This window comes from Bufo gargarizans, chromosome 2, assembly GCF_014858855.1.
Source record: "Bufo gargarizans isolate SCDJY-AF-19 chromosome 2, ASM1485885v1, whole genome shotgun sequence".
Lineage (NCBI taxonomy): Eukaryota > Metazoa > Chordata > Amphibia > Anura > Bufonidae > Bufo > Bufo gargarizans.
In genome coordinates this window covers 70303921-70318326 of record NC_058081.1, presented here as the reverse complement: position 1 = coordinate 70318326, position 14406 = coordinate 70303921, and the positions used below count along the sequence as shown (strand labels likewise).

The 14406-nt window shown below is 44.2% G+C and overlaps 1 protein-coding gene across 2 annotated transcripts; it reads right to left on the bottom strand.

The window, feature by feature from the left end:
• Positions 1-6802: 6802 nt before the first annotated feature.
• LOC122929458 (interleukin-1 beta-like) lies at positions 6803-13094 on the bottom strand. 2 transcript variants are annotated; one of them, XM_044283043.1, is made up of 7 exons: positions 13046-13094; positions 12892-12943; positions 11291-11339; positions 10036-10231; positions 9067-9243; positions 7820-7956; positions 6803-7392 (listed from the first exon to the last, which is right to left on the bottom strand). In XM_044283043.1, the coding sequence occupies exons 2-7, from the start codon at positions 12933-12935 to the stop codon at positions 7174-7176; spliced, it is 822 nt and encodes a 273-aa protein (XP_044138978.1). In that variant the 5' UTR covers positions 12936-12943; positions 13046-13094; the 3' UTR covers positions 6803-7173. The 2 variants fall into 2 exon arrangements, with proteins under 2 accessions (XP_044138978.1, XP_044138977.1); XM_044283042.1 differs by having other exon boundaries at positions 13039-13087.
• Positions 13095-14406: the final 1312 nt, after the last annotated feature.

Genomic DNA, 14406 nt, shown 5'->3' with positions numbered 1-14406 from the left:
GGATATTTGTCGCCCAGATGGGTGGACTTATTGGTCGATATTTTATTGGTTAAATTATTTATTGATAGTTATCTATTGATTATTTATTAAATATTTTTTTATTTAATTTGGGTAAGGGTACTTTCACACTTGCAGCAGGACGGATCCGACAGGCTGTTCACCATGTCGGATCTGTCCTGCGGCTATTTCACCGTGCCGCCGCTCCGTCCCCATTGACTATAATGGGGACGGGGGCGGAGCTCTGGCGCAGCACGGCGAAAGGCCGCCGGACTAAAATTACAGCATGTCAGGCTTTTTAGTCCGACGGCTTTCGCCGTGCTGCGCCGGAGCTCCGCCCCCGTCCCCATTATAGTCAATGGGGACGGAGCGGCGGCACGGCGAAATAGCCGCAGGATGGATCCGACATGGTGAGCAGCCTGTCGGATCCGTCCTGCCGCAAGTGTGAAAGTAGCCTAACCCCGAATAAAGCAACATGGCCTAATTTTATCCAAAATTAAGTGTGTGGTCTCTTATTTCATATTTTTATTGGAGGAATTATGTGACCTGTGTTACCATGTGACTATTGTAAGGGCACTGGATGACTGTGTTATGATGGTACTAGAGCTGGGTCTGTTATGGAGGTACAGTGGATGGCTGTGTTCTGAGGGCACTATGGCTGCCTCTGTTCTCAGGTAACTGTGTGTCTCTGTTCTGGGGGCACTATGGCTGCCTCTGCTCTCAGGTAACTGTGTGTCTCTGTGTTTAGGACACTATGGCTGCCTCTGCTCTCAGGTAACTGTGTGTCTCTGTTCTGGGGGCACTATGGCTGCCTCTGCTCTCAGGTAACTGTGTGTCTCTGTGTTTAGGACACTATGGCTGCCTCTGCTCTCAGGTAACTGTGTGTCTCTGTTCTGGGGGCACTATGGCTTCCTCTGCTCTCAGGTAACTGTGTGTCTCTGTTCTGGGGGCACTATGGCTGCCTCTGCTCTCAGGTAACTGTGTGTCTCTGTTCTGGGGGCACTATGACTGCCTCTGCTCTCAGGTAACTGTGTGTCTCTGTTCTGGGGGCACTATGACTGCCTCTGCTCTCAGATAACTGTGTGTCTCTGTTCTGGGGGCACTATGGCTGCCTCTGCTCTCAGGTAACTGTGTGTCTCTGTTCTGGGGGCACTATGACTGCCTCTGCTCTCAGGTAACTGTGTGTCTCTGTTCTGGGGGCACTATGGCTGCCTCTGCTCTCAGGTAACTGTGTGTCTCTGTGTTGAGGACACTATGGCTGCCTCTGCTCTTAGGTAAATGTGTGTCTCTGTGTTGAGGACACTATGGCTCCCTCTGCTCTCAGGTAACTGTGTGTCTCTGTGTTGAGGACACTATGGCTGCCTCTGCTCTCAGGTAACTGTGTGTCTCTGTTCTGGGGGCACTATGGCTGCCTCTGCTCTCAGGTAACTGTGTGTCTCTGTTCTGGGGGCACTATGGCTGCCTCTGCTCTCAGGTAACTGTGTGTCTCTGTTCTGGGGGCACTATGGCTGCCTCTGCTCTCAGGTAACTGTGTGTCTCTGTTCTGGGGGCACTATGGCTGCCTCTGCTCTCGGGTAACTGTGTGTCTCTGTTCTGGGGGCACTATGGCTGCCTCTGCTCTCAGGTAACTGTGTGTCTCTGTTCTGGGGGCACTATGGCTGCCTCTGCTCTCAGGTAACTGTGTGTCTCTGTTCTGGGGGCACTATGGCTGCCTCTGCTCTCAGGTAACTGTGTGTCTCTGTTCTGGGGGCACTATGGCTGCCTCTGCTCTCAGGTAACTGTGTGTCTCTGTTCTGGGGGCACTATGGCTGCCTCGGCTCTCAGGTAACTGTCTCTGTTCTGAGGGCACTGAATCATCTCTGTTATGAGGGTTTGGCCACTGTCTCTCTTATGAGGTATGACAGAACCCACCTGTAGCATCCTGAGTTCATGTTAGGTCTGCTATGAGGGTGCTGGATCTCTTATGAGGGTTGTCTGGCTCTGTGATGATGGTACTGTGGTAATGTTAGGGTGACCCCATAATGCTGCAGGTTGATCATCGCTGGTTTAGCTCGACCTGTAAACAACACATGTTCCTCATTGTAAAACCACAGTTTTTATTTAGTTGCGTATGGCAGAGTGATGTGTATCTTCCGATAGGATTTCTTCACTTACTGCCTTAAAGGGAACCTGTCATCACATATGAAGCTCCTAAAGTGCCGCCATAGGGCTGTACAGGATCATAACTGGCTTGTATAGAGTAGCTACCTGTCACTAGTCCTGAGGAGTGGTCATGCAGTCCTGGCTGCTTGCATGCACAGTTAAGGGCTTGTTCACATCTGCGCTGGAGGACCTGTCTTCGATTCCATCAAAAAGACCTGCATGCAGGACTTTTTTGTCTGCAAAAATCAGGTTCCCAAATGGAAAATGAAGACACTCCATTAGGGTGCATTCACACGAATGTATGCATTTTGCTGTCCGCAAAACGCGGAGCCGCAAGAAATACAGTCCGTTTGATGTCATGTTGCATCCATAATTTTTGCGGATCCATTGTAACAAAACGGACAAGAATAGCACATGTTCTATCGTTTTTTTTTGGGACTGTGGAACAGACATACGGACGCGGACAGCACACAGTGACTGAAAATACGTTCATGTGAATGGGGCCTTACAGAAATAACAATCAGAAATATGCAATCACACGTGGCGCATGCACAGGACACCAGAGGACGCTGGCATGCATACCAGGACTGCCTGACTACTCCCGAGCCTGGGGCTGCTCACATGACTGTTCACAAGTGGTGGGTGCCGCTTTCTAACTTTACCTGATGCTGAAAGTGACATTTCACGATGATGTACACTGCTGTGGCGGCAGGTTAGGTGCTGTGTATGTGATGACAGGGTCCCTTTAAGAAATAACCTGAACAGGATTATGAAACTGAAGTTGGTTGAGGTAACTTCCTATTGTCATGTACTTACATTTTCCCATGGACCAAGCTGCGTTTGCAATTTTTTTATTCTACTCCACTGAAATACTTGCGTAATTTCCCAGAAGTCACTGAAGGTCTACAGTCACACAAGCCAGCAGGGGTGTGGTGCGGTATTCTGACTCTCTAATCTTCTCTCCCATTGTTTCAGGGTTTTACAATACTTTCTATGACTTCTCGATAAGCTGGTATTGTTCAGTGTATTACACCATGTACCTTTAAAGGGGTTATGTTAATCAGGCATCAAGCCAGCACCACCCATAGTATATACCATGACTAAGATCTGTTAGATCGAAACGCGTTGGTTGCGTTACCGCTTTCCAGGTGGAGATGTATTTTTATATGAAGCTAAATAAAGACTGGAGATTTTATTTTTATCTCAGTGCTGGACATTTTTTCCCTTTTTCACCTTAAAGGGGTTGTCCCATTTTGACAACATAGGGAATAAGTGTCTGGTCGGACTCCGATCATGAGAACGGGCACCTGTGCTCTCCCATTTTAATGCAGTGGCAATGACGCATGCGCACTGTAGATAGTCCAGCACATGTAGTCAGCCATCGCCAGCAGTCCCACAGAATTGAATGGCGTGATGGACATGCACTCATCTCTGCCACTATATTACAGCAGCGCTCATGGGACCTACCCTTACTATCCCAAACCCTCGCTGCTCCAATCCTCCTCTCTGCTGCAGCCATGACGTCATAGTATTGCCTACAGCACATGACCACTGCAGCCAGTCACTGGCCTCAGCGGTATATTGGCACGACAGCACTCAGGAAAACAAAAACCAGTGGGGAGGATCACAAACCGATAATGCTTTTAGTCCTTTTATTTGCACTTGTCATTGCCCCTGCCTATGGAGGCCACTTTTATCAAGGCCTATCAATAGAACTGTCATTCAGTCATTTCAATCCTCCACCTATTATTCTGATGAGATTACCTTGCAGCAGGTTGTAAACTGACATTTGTCTGGCTTTCCATTTAGGAGTTTGAAGTCTTTTTTTTTTTTTTTTTTTGCTGAGAGCTAGAGAAGGACATTGGGGGGCATCTATCCAAGTCACAAATTATGGCGCATCTCATATGTGCACCCTTATTTGTGACTTTTTAATCTTCTGCCACTTTTCCAAAGAAAAAGGGTGGGGCTTGGCATGGGCATGGCTTCGTACGGCCCACCAGTTTTACTATACCTTTCACTAGAAAGTCGTGTAAGTTATAGCTGAAGTCTATAGCTGGCATAGATTACAGTTTCTGCCACACGGCAGGGCAGAGATGCGTCTGATTCATTAAAAGGCATCTGCCTAACTGTCTCTTAATAAATTAGGCACATCCCTCTCCAAGATACGCCAGTCTTGATAGATGACCAGATCAGATTGATCCTTTCTTTTTCATATATTGTAAGCTCTTACAAGCAGGGCCCTCATTCCTTTTGTTTTAATTGGTGACTTGTCTGTTACTATACAATTAGGGGTTCATGTACTGAGTCATAAATTTCAAAGTGCTGCTGAATAAGTTGGCACTATATAAATAAAGATTATTATTTTCCACTCTGATTAAAAAAAGGTAGAGTCTGATTGGTTGCTAATGCAACAGCCCCCTGAGAAGCCAGTGTAGAGGATGGGAATGGTATTGGCCCTGATGAAGTATTATGTCATGGTGTACACCCTCAGGCTGTTTCTCCCTGGGGATCGGTGTAGTGGATATATAGTACTGAAGAATAAGGCCAGAGTAACTAAGTCTTTTTTTTTACTAAGTGCAAAGTAGAGCTTGAAAATACATACAATACAGCAAGGAACCTGGTGCAGGTTGGATGCCTGTAATTCCACACTTGGGTGATACTGGCCTAGTGGTGGTTTGGTGATGGGTGGCTTTGCTATAGTCCCTCACCTTACAGCAGTGTGTCTTCAATGCTGATGTAGCAGCTCACTCTGCTGTCTGGAATCTCAAGGCTTTACTTGAGGACCATTGGAGAAGTTCTTTCTGGAGATTAGGTAACAGGAGCGGGAGCTTTGCAGGATGCTTCTTATCCTCTCTGTCTATGGACAGAAACGTCCCCTCTTGGCAGAGCAGGTCCAGGACACTCCTACCAAGAGGAGAAGCAGCGACAACATAATTATGCCTGTCAATCAAAGTGCAGAGGCTGTGGCAGTTCGAGAGAAAGCAGAGCCTTTAAGTGTAATGGCAACGCCCCCGTTGCTCCTAGAGGCTCATTTGCATATATGAAAACATTATTTTTCTCAGTAATGCGGGCACATATGAAGATGGGACCAACACAGATGTCTTCAGCTGCCAAGTGCACATGTACAAGGTCATAGGGACAAATCTGCTGATAGATGCCCTTTAGGCTATTTTGAGTGCAGGAGTTTTTTTTACACTTGACGAATGGGGTTGGAGTCCTACTCCATGCAGCTTATCACCACAGGGTGCCACAAGTTATATACAAAGATGTGTGTGCCAGTTTGATGTCACTTTGAGTCTGGTCCTCATTTACACCTAAAAAGCCTGGCAGTTTTACGTGTCCCTAATATTGTTATTTTTTTTTTGTTTGTTATTTATTTATTTATTTTTTTAAACCCCATCACCCGATATAAAGGATATAGATCAGGAAAATTTTTAATTCCTAGTGTTTTATTTGTTCTTTATCTTCTTCAGTTTTTTATAAATACAGAAATAACAAATAGATCAAATGAACACAATCTAAAACAATGTATTAGGCAAAATAGTATAACTTATAAATAATATTATAAATAAAATGATAAATAATATAAATAAATACTTATTAATATGTAGCAAAAAAATAACATACACTCCTCAGGGAGCTACTCCTCTGTTCTCTGAATGAGAATTGAAACTTTATAAAAGTTAGCACAAATTCTGTTACTTCTGAAGACCTCACACCTTCTGAAGGATTCCTCATAAGTAACAACTCAAACATGGCTTCTCAAGCAATAAGACGGGGGTCATCACTGGTCAGATGACCTGTGGCGGTGTGCCTCCAAAGTGCTCTGAAATCTATCACAGATTGCTTCACATGTAAACATGTGCAGGTTGGCACAGGATCTAGAAGTTACACTTGTGTAGGAGCATCGAAGCAGAGCATGCCTTAAAGGAGTTGTCCGGATTCGGAGTTGGACGCTGACATAAGCTCTCCTTCACTCATTTACCATGTCTTAGTGGAGCATCAGAGCATTTTTTGGCATAGCACAGGGCAATGACTTTTTCTTTACTGCCAGTGACATACCAGGCTTCACATGGTTATGCTAGACGGAAACTTCCGCCTAGCAGTGAGCCAGGTGAGGTCTGCGACACAAATGGGCGGTCTTTAGCACTTTATAGGCTAGGGCAGCACTGAAGACTGCCCATTAGTGCCAGTGCGTTACCGGGAACACTGCTAGGCGTAAGCCTCTGCCTAGCATACTGAGTAAAAGCCGGGTACGTCACTGGCAGTAAACAAACCGCTATACAGCGCAAGGCAAGGGGTACCATCAGAGCTAGAAATGTTCCAATGCTCCACCCAGACATGGGTAAATGAGTGAAGGGGAGCTTATGTCTGGGTTCAGCTCTGAACCCAGACAACCCCTTTAGGCTAGGTCTACACGACGACATTTGTCGCGCGACAAAAAGTCGCGCGACAGATAGGGCGCAACAGTTGTCGCGCAACATTTTGTTGCACTAATGTCGCGTGACAATTTTTATAATGGCAGTCTATGGTGTCGCACTGCAACATGCGACATGTTGCGACTGCGACGCGACAGTCGCAGAAAAATCCATCTTGAATGGATTTTCTGCGACTGTCGCGTCGCAGTCGCAGCATGTTGCATGTTGCAGTGCGACACCATAGACTGCCATTATAAAAATTGTCGCGCGACATTGGTGCAACAAAATGTCGCGCGACAAATGTCGTCGTGTAGACCTAGCCTTAAGGTCCTTTCACACGGGCCACTCATCGGCTAAACAGATATTCATTCCCGACCATTGCTCTGTGTTAATATGTCCTGCCATATCAGCACTCATTATGGACAATATAGGGGCGCTGTGGAACCTACAGTAAGGATTCATGCCTTTATCTACATGTCCACCTTTTCTGCAGGGATGTGAAGACCCAAGTGTGACCATGGTTTGGCAGTTGAAGCCGTCGAAGAAAACGCTTGAGAAGCCCTGGACCAAGAACGGTTCCGTCAGTACATGGTACGTACATACAAGTGGCGCCATCTTATATAAACTTTGGAGATAATCGGAAATCCATCACGACGGTTTGATCGTCTTTCTGCTTTATTTGCACTTTCTCACTCTCTTTTTGAGAGGTGCTTATATAATAGTTAGGGAAGGCCGCGGACTCAAAACTATAGCGCGACCTGTTATCTGATGGCCTGCAGTAGAAGATGAAGGGCACCACCTCATTGGTCTTCGCTTTTTCATTTATGTCGACTGCCTGAATAAAAGACACAAGTGATACCTTATGACACATACACACTACTTCTGAAAGTAATAGAGAATGTATCCCCCATCAAATAACAATCCGGAGCATCTTTCCTACATTCTGCCAACCCCTGTTACTCCTCCTAGAAATGTATGAATAAATTGACACTTTGACAGTGTCCAATCCGTGCTGCTTGTATCAGACTAGGTGAGGACATACCTTCCTTGGCAAGGAAAATGGTAATACCCAATTAATAAATTTCTAGGAGGGATAACAGAGGATCAGTATGACACAGATAAAAGAATATATGCTCCAGAAATGGATTTAATGGGAAATGAATGTATTTCCTGTAATAGACATCTCAGGAGTAGCGAGAGGACCTCTTTAAGAAGAAATCCATTAGGTTTTTCAGGTCAGGTAAACGTATAAGAATACTCACCATGAGACTGAGGACCCGATTTGAGTTCCCTTCTTCAGTGCAGTAAAAATAGAGATTCCGGCCTACAATCCCCATCGTGACGGGACGTTTCAAGTTATCATGATTTCTTTCAAAGTAAGTGTCCAGCTTCACTTTCACTGCAAAAAGAGAGACCGTGTGTGAGCGTTAGAGCGTTCTTTGTACTATGTTATATACACGGTAAAAGAGAGGATTTGTCAGCTGGGCCTCTGAATATGCACTGCTTAGCCAAAAGTATCCAAATATTACATCTAGGGATGAGCGAATAGACTTTGGATGAAACATCCAAAGTCGATTCGCATAAAACTTTGTTTCAATACGGTACGGAGCGAGCGCTCTGTACAGTATTAGAATGTAATGGCTCCGATGAGCTGAAGTTATTAGTTTGCGAAGTCTCGCGAGACTTCACATCATAACTTGAGAAACTGATTTATACTGTAAAAAAACATTTCCTGAACTTGGGTTCGGTTCCAAGACTATGGCCTCATGCACACGGCCGTTGTTTGGCCGCCAAAACTGCGTCTCGGATGGGGACCCATTCACTTCAATGGAGCCGCAAAAGATGCGGACAGCACTCCGTGTGCTGTCCGCATCTGTTGCTCCGTTCCGTGGTCCGCAAAAAAAAATTAACCTTTCCTATTCTTGTCCGCGTTTTGCGGACAAGAATAGGCAGTTATATTAATGGCTGTCCGTGTCGTTCCGCAATTTGCGGACCGCAAAACACACAACGGTCGTGTGCATGAGGCCTATCATTTTTAAAATTGTCGCGCGACTAATGTTGTCGTGTAGCACTAGCCTAAAACTGGTTATAGGAGCCCACGGCATGACATCATGTGTACCTCAAAATGGTTGCATTAAAATGTAGATGAAAAAAGACAAAAAAATGATGGAGCTTAATGGTGTAGTATAATTTTTTTATATATATATATATATATGGCTCACAGTTGGTTAAAGATAAAAAAATAAAAATAAGCAATTTTTCTTCACTGGTCCCCCACCACTGCCATTCTGACTCTGCTTCGGTCCCTGGCGCTCCCCACTTCCTGGTCCCGGACCAACACCCAGGAAATGCCAAGAGGTGATTGCTCGGCCAATCAAAAGCCATAGCCTCTGTGTCCAGCCGCGACCAGGAAGCAGAGAGCAGCGCGGACCTGAGCAGCATCGGAATTACATATTTTTCTAAAAAAATTTAAGTATTTTTAATGATAGCAAATGTAAATTAAAATTACCTGCCAAGTGTTCATTCCCCACTGCTAGATATGAGGCCACAACAGAGTCATCGCCTTCCATTTTGAAGAGCCTATCGTTTCGGTCTTTTATAGTGTGCTCTGATGGTTCAGCGGAATCTTTTACGAATCTCCGTTCAGCAGCTTCTACTGTCCTCTCTTCTTTATAGGTAACGCTTTCTGTTGAAAGAAATGAAGCAGGTTAAATGCTGTTCACGTATTCAGCGGCCTACAGCGACCAGGAAAATCCAGAAGCTCAGCAGAACTATTGTGGGGCCATGCATCCCATTCCTGTCTCATATTTGATGGCTCATTGCCTCTCCCATGCTTTAGACTGCAGCTCTTCTTGCCAGTTTTGTAAAATCCTGAGTTCACTTTTCCGCCACTGTATGAAATTTCCCATTAACGTAAAAAAACGAAGATGGCAAGGGCAGTAATCAGAAGACGGATGAGGGTGATGATCCCATTTAAAGGGGTAGATCCTGGGGTACATTAGGGTGAAGGGAAATCTCTAAATGATTCTGATACAGTATATATCAGGTGCCTGCTATTTATGGGGCATTTTCTATTAGTCTTATTATACTTTAGTGTGTTTTTAGTCATAATGTGAGTCCATGCAGATGGCTCAGTGGTTAGCACTGGAATTCTGGGTTCAGATCTGACCCAGGACAACATCTGCACAGAGTTTGCAAGTACACCCCATGTTTGTGAGGGTTTCTACCCAAGTTTTCATAGAGATGTTTGTAATAATTCAAATATACACTGATTATAAGGAAATGATTGGCTGAGGACAACTAACTGAAAGGACTCTCCTAACAATGCTCGTCCCAGTGTCCTTTTCAGCTGAATGCCATGCACCCTGTACAGTCCTCCCCTTAAACCCTGGTTCAGAAATAGGTATTGGGTGACCAATAATTTAACCCTTTCTTGGGCATCTTGTGGGTGTGAACCGTATCTTTTGAATGATCTTACCGTTCACCAGGACTGGAGGCAGCAGATCATCATCATAGAAAAAGAGCTGATTCTTCAGTCCTCGACATTCCCTAAATTTTCCCATAACTACACCAACCGCTTTCAGTTTCTTGAGCAAATGCCCTGTTTTTTCCGGCTTTCTTATCTGAAGATGCATTTTGGAAAGGCTTTCATGGCAGTGTGAATATTTATTGGCCTGTGGAATAAAAGCAGATGTTTTTATCATCTTTTCTGTTAGGTATTTGAAAGGTTCTTAACGGGTTTGTCCAAGTCTTTATAGATTTTCATAAATTCCTCCCCCTCCTTGCTGGACCTGTGGAGTCAAGCGAACCTATCTGCTCCCTGATGCTCCCACGGCTTTCTTCATCAATCCCTGGACCCTGCGTGTGAACAGAGGGGAGGATGCATGCGCCGCTGCAGTCAAGCCGAGACTGGAGCGCAGCGAAGAGGACGGTGCACCGAAGGATCTGGAACCGAGCAAAAGGGAGCAAGTATTGTAAGTATGCTTGACTCCTCAGTTCCGGCGGAGGGGGAAGAATTAAAAAACTTGTAAAAAGCGGGACTATCCCTTTAAGGGGCCATTTCACAGGTTATTCACCTCATTTTGTGTCATCTTACGATCTGTACTTATACATAAACCGTAGAGGACATGAGAATGTACACCAGTACGTCCTGAGGATATTGTATTGTAGTATGAAAACTAGTGCAAGGGAAGTGTGGCGCAGTTGCCCACAGCAGCCAATCAGATCCCTGCTTTTATTTTTCAAAAGACCTCTGGGAAATGAAAGGTGGAATCCGATTGGTTGCTATGGGCAACTTCTACACTTTTCCTTGCCTGTATGCTATATAAAAAGGCAACTGTTTTCCTTCCTATATAGGGACATGTCATGGTAGGGAGCTGTCTGACAACGTGGGCCAAGTCCACAGTAAACCCATGGATATTTTACACAGTGGGGGAGGTTTATCAAAACTGGTGTAAAGGAAAACTGGCCTAGCTGCCCATAGCAACCAATCAGATTCCAGCTTTCATTTTTCAGAGCTCCTTTAGGAAAATGAAATGATCAATCTGATTGGTTGCTATGGGAAAGTAAGCCAGTTTTCCTTCACACCAGTTTTGATAAAACCTGATCAAGGATCTCCCCCCAAAATGTCCTAATAGGGGTTTTAAAAATAGGTTTCTAATCTCTAATTCAGACAAACCCTTTAATAAATGTGTCTGAAACATGAATTAACAGAATTGCAATGTGTAATTTACCTTCATGTTGTTGGGAACGTCACAGGCATAAAATTCTTCATCGTTGTCACTAAAAAAATAAAAACATAAAAGTACAAGTTTATTATATCACAAAAGAAACCAAATCTGTACTGTATATTATAGGATTATAGATAATTACTGTGAAAACTAATGTCAAAAAAATTATTATTTTTGAATTTTGCTTCTATACCCCTTAAAAACTTGCATTATAAAAATTACTACAAGAAAATTTAGACTAGCACATTCATATTCATAGTCACAGGGTCATATCCTTCAAGCAAACATGATTGATAAAAAAGAAATGGCTGCACAACATTTCACATGCAAACAATAGAGCTGAGAAATGGGGATCATTCTAGATAAAAGTGGTATTATACCTACTATAAATGATAAAATAGAAGCTCTTTGCGCACATTTTTTATCAAACGTGTGTCGGGCCCGTCTACCAGGCGTCAAGGTGGCTTCCACAGACGGGTACCTAACACTAATATACCGCCTCTCTTGGACTTACCTGAGCCTACAATATTCAGGGCGGTGTAGGAACCAGCTACATTTATACTCTGCTCAGAAGCCCCAGGCAGATGGGCTTTGCTCAGTCTAAGGCCGAATGCACACAGACGTCATCCGTATTTTTTGGGGACCGCAAAACACATACGGTTGTGTGCATGAGGCCTAATACTGATGTCTTCATATTTGGCAGATGGGGCCCTTCAGACTCCTGGGCCCGTGTGTGATGCTACCTCTTCGCCCTTTTTAGCTTGATTCCAGTAAAGTAAATTTTGAGTACATGTAAAATCTAGTATTTTTGCAGTTCTGTTTTTACTATGATCTGTGTAGAAAAAATGTCTAAAATGCTATATGGAGACTGTCAGCAAGCTGCTGTTAATGAATCTGCTACTCTTATAATGCATAATGATGCAGTGTTGTCACTAGTCTGTGTATCTGATTGGTTTATTACTACTTAATACCCCTTACAGCTTTGTCAATACATAATGCAAGTACCGGTAGTTGATTGTTCGTCGATTGAGAATTTAAAGGGGTTGTTTCACTTCAGCAAGTGGCGTTTATCATGAAGAGAAAGTTAATACAAGGCACTTACTAATGTATTGTGATTCACCATATTGCCTCCTTTGCTGACTGGATTCATTTTTCTATCAGATTATACACTGCTTGTTTCCATGGTTGCGACCACCCTGCAATCCATCATTGGTGGCCGTGCTTGCAGTCTATAGGAAAAAGCACCAGACTCTCTGGTGGCCGGGACTGTGAGAGCTCACATGGGCTGGTGCTTTTTTCTACAGTGTGCAAGCACGACCACTGCTGCTGGATTGCAGGGTGGTCGTAACCATGGAAACAAGCAGTGTATAATGTAATGGCAAAATGAATCCAGCCAGCAAAGTAAGAAATAGGGACAATCACAATACATTAGTAAGTGCCTTGTATTAACTTTCTCGTGAGATAACTCCTTTAAGGTATTCCTGTTTTAGCTATTCACGCAATCAGAGCTGTCAACAGCAGTTAACCTGCTTGTTGATGGTTTCCAACAAACGAAAAGTAAGAAAGATTTTAAAAAGAATTCTCCAAACCTAGATGGGTATTACCTGTTGTCCATAGGGAGATCACTTAAATTTGGAACTTCTGCCATTGTTGTTTCTGTAGAGATAAAATAATTGACACAAAAATCAGACAATGCAGTGTGTGCCCATACGGTGCTGTGAACCATGTGATAGCAAATAATAGTATATTACCTATTACCTCTTTAGGTAGCAAGTCCAGAGTTGTTCAATTAGTGTCTTCTTAGAACGGACAGCTTGTTTTATAGGCAAGTGAAAATCTTGTGCAACACAGGATTTTCTCCCCCTTGCTTCCTCCCTTCACAATAACTCCCTCTTAATCTCTTACGTATGCCTGCAACTAGAATTTCTGGATTTTTCAGCAGAATAGTGGAAAGTTCTGAATTTTGGGCTTATCACCCAACGAAACAACCTTGTCTCAGGTTTAATACATTTTGTAATTTAAAAGGATTGCCCCATTAATGGGTTTGTGTCATTTCAGCAAATAGCATTTACCCTTTAGAGGAAGCTAATACAAGGCACTTACTAATGTATTGTGATTGTCCATATTGCCTTCTTTTCTGGCTGGATTCATTTTTCCATCACATTATACACAGCTTGTTTCCATGGTTACGACCACCCTACAGTCCAGCAGCGATGGCCGCTCTTGTACACTATAGGAAAAAGCACCAGCCTATGTGAGCTCCCACAGTCCCTGCCACCAGAGGGACCAGCGCTTTTTCCTATAGTGTGCATGAACAGCCACCGCTGATGGATTGCAGGGTGGTCGTAACCATGGAAAGGAGCAGTGTATAATGTGATGGAAAAATGAATCCAGCCAGCAAAGGAGGCAATATGGATAATACATTAGTAAGTGCCTTGTGTTATTTGCTGAAGTGAGACAACCCCTTTAAGATAGCTTATCCCCCTTCTACAGGGTAGAGAATAAGGGCTGATTCACACGGTCAGGCTCAGTCCAGAAACATGGGCCATGGGTCGGCAGCTTCCCCTGACCCGATCTGACTGTATCATACTAATTAATTTATTTTACTCACTTACATAGTGCTGACATATTCCATAGCGCCTTATAGACATTATCATCACTCGCTGTCTCTGATGGAGCTCACAATCTAAGTTCTCTATCAGAATGTCTTTGGAGTGTGAAACGAAACCCAAGCAAACATGGGGCAAACATACAGACTCCATGCAGATGTTGTCCTTGGTCAGATTCAAACGTAGGACCCCAGCGCTGCAAGGCACCACTGCTAACCATTGAGCCACTGTGAGTACAGTACAGTAGAGCCATAATCAGATAGGAACTGACTGTATCATAAAACAATATAATGCAGTCAACTCGGGTGCAGAGAGTCATGCTTGTTCCTGGACTGAGCGCAGTCATCTGAATCAACCCTGAATAGTGGGAGTCTGACCACTGGGCCCCCCCCGATAATGAAAACAGGGGCCGATACTATCCAGTTTGAATGGACCCAGGGTCACGCATGCACACTGCTGCTCCATTCAGCTCTATGTACTCGCACTTGTACTCGGCTATGTTCGGCAGTC

Excerpts from the sequence above, each read along its gene's own strand:
- LOC122929458 (XM_044283043.1), bottom strand. The coding sequence starts at position 12,935 with ATGGCAGAAGTTCCAAATTTAAGTGATCTCCCTATGGACAACAG. Across the intron at positions 11,340-12,891 it reads GATCTCCCTATGGACAACAG|TGACAACGATGAAGAATTTT; the intron begins GTAATACCCATC and ends TTATTTTTTTAG. Across the intron at positions 7,393-7,819 it reads ATCGGGTCCTCAGTCTCATG|GCAGTCGACATAAATGAAAA; the intron begins GTGAGTATTCTT and ends TCTTTTATTCAG.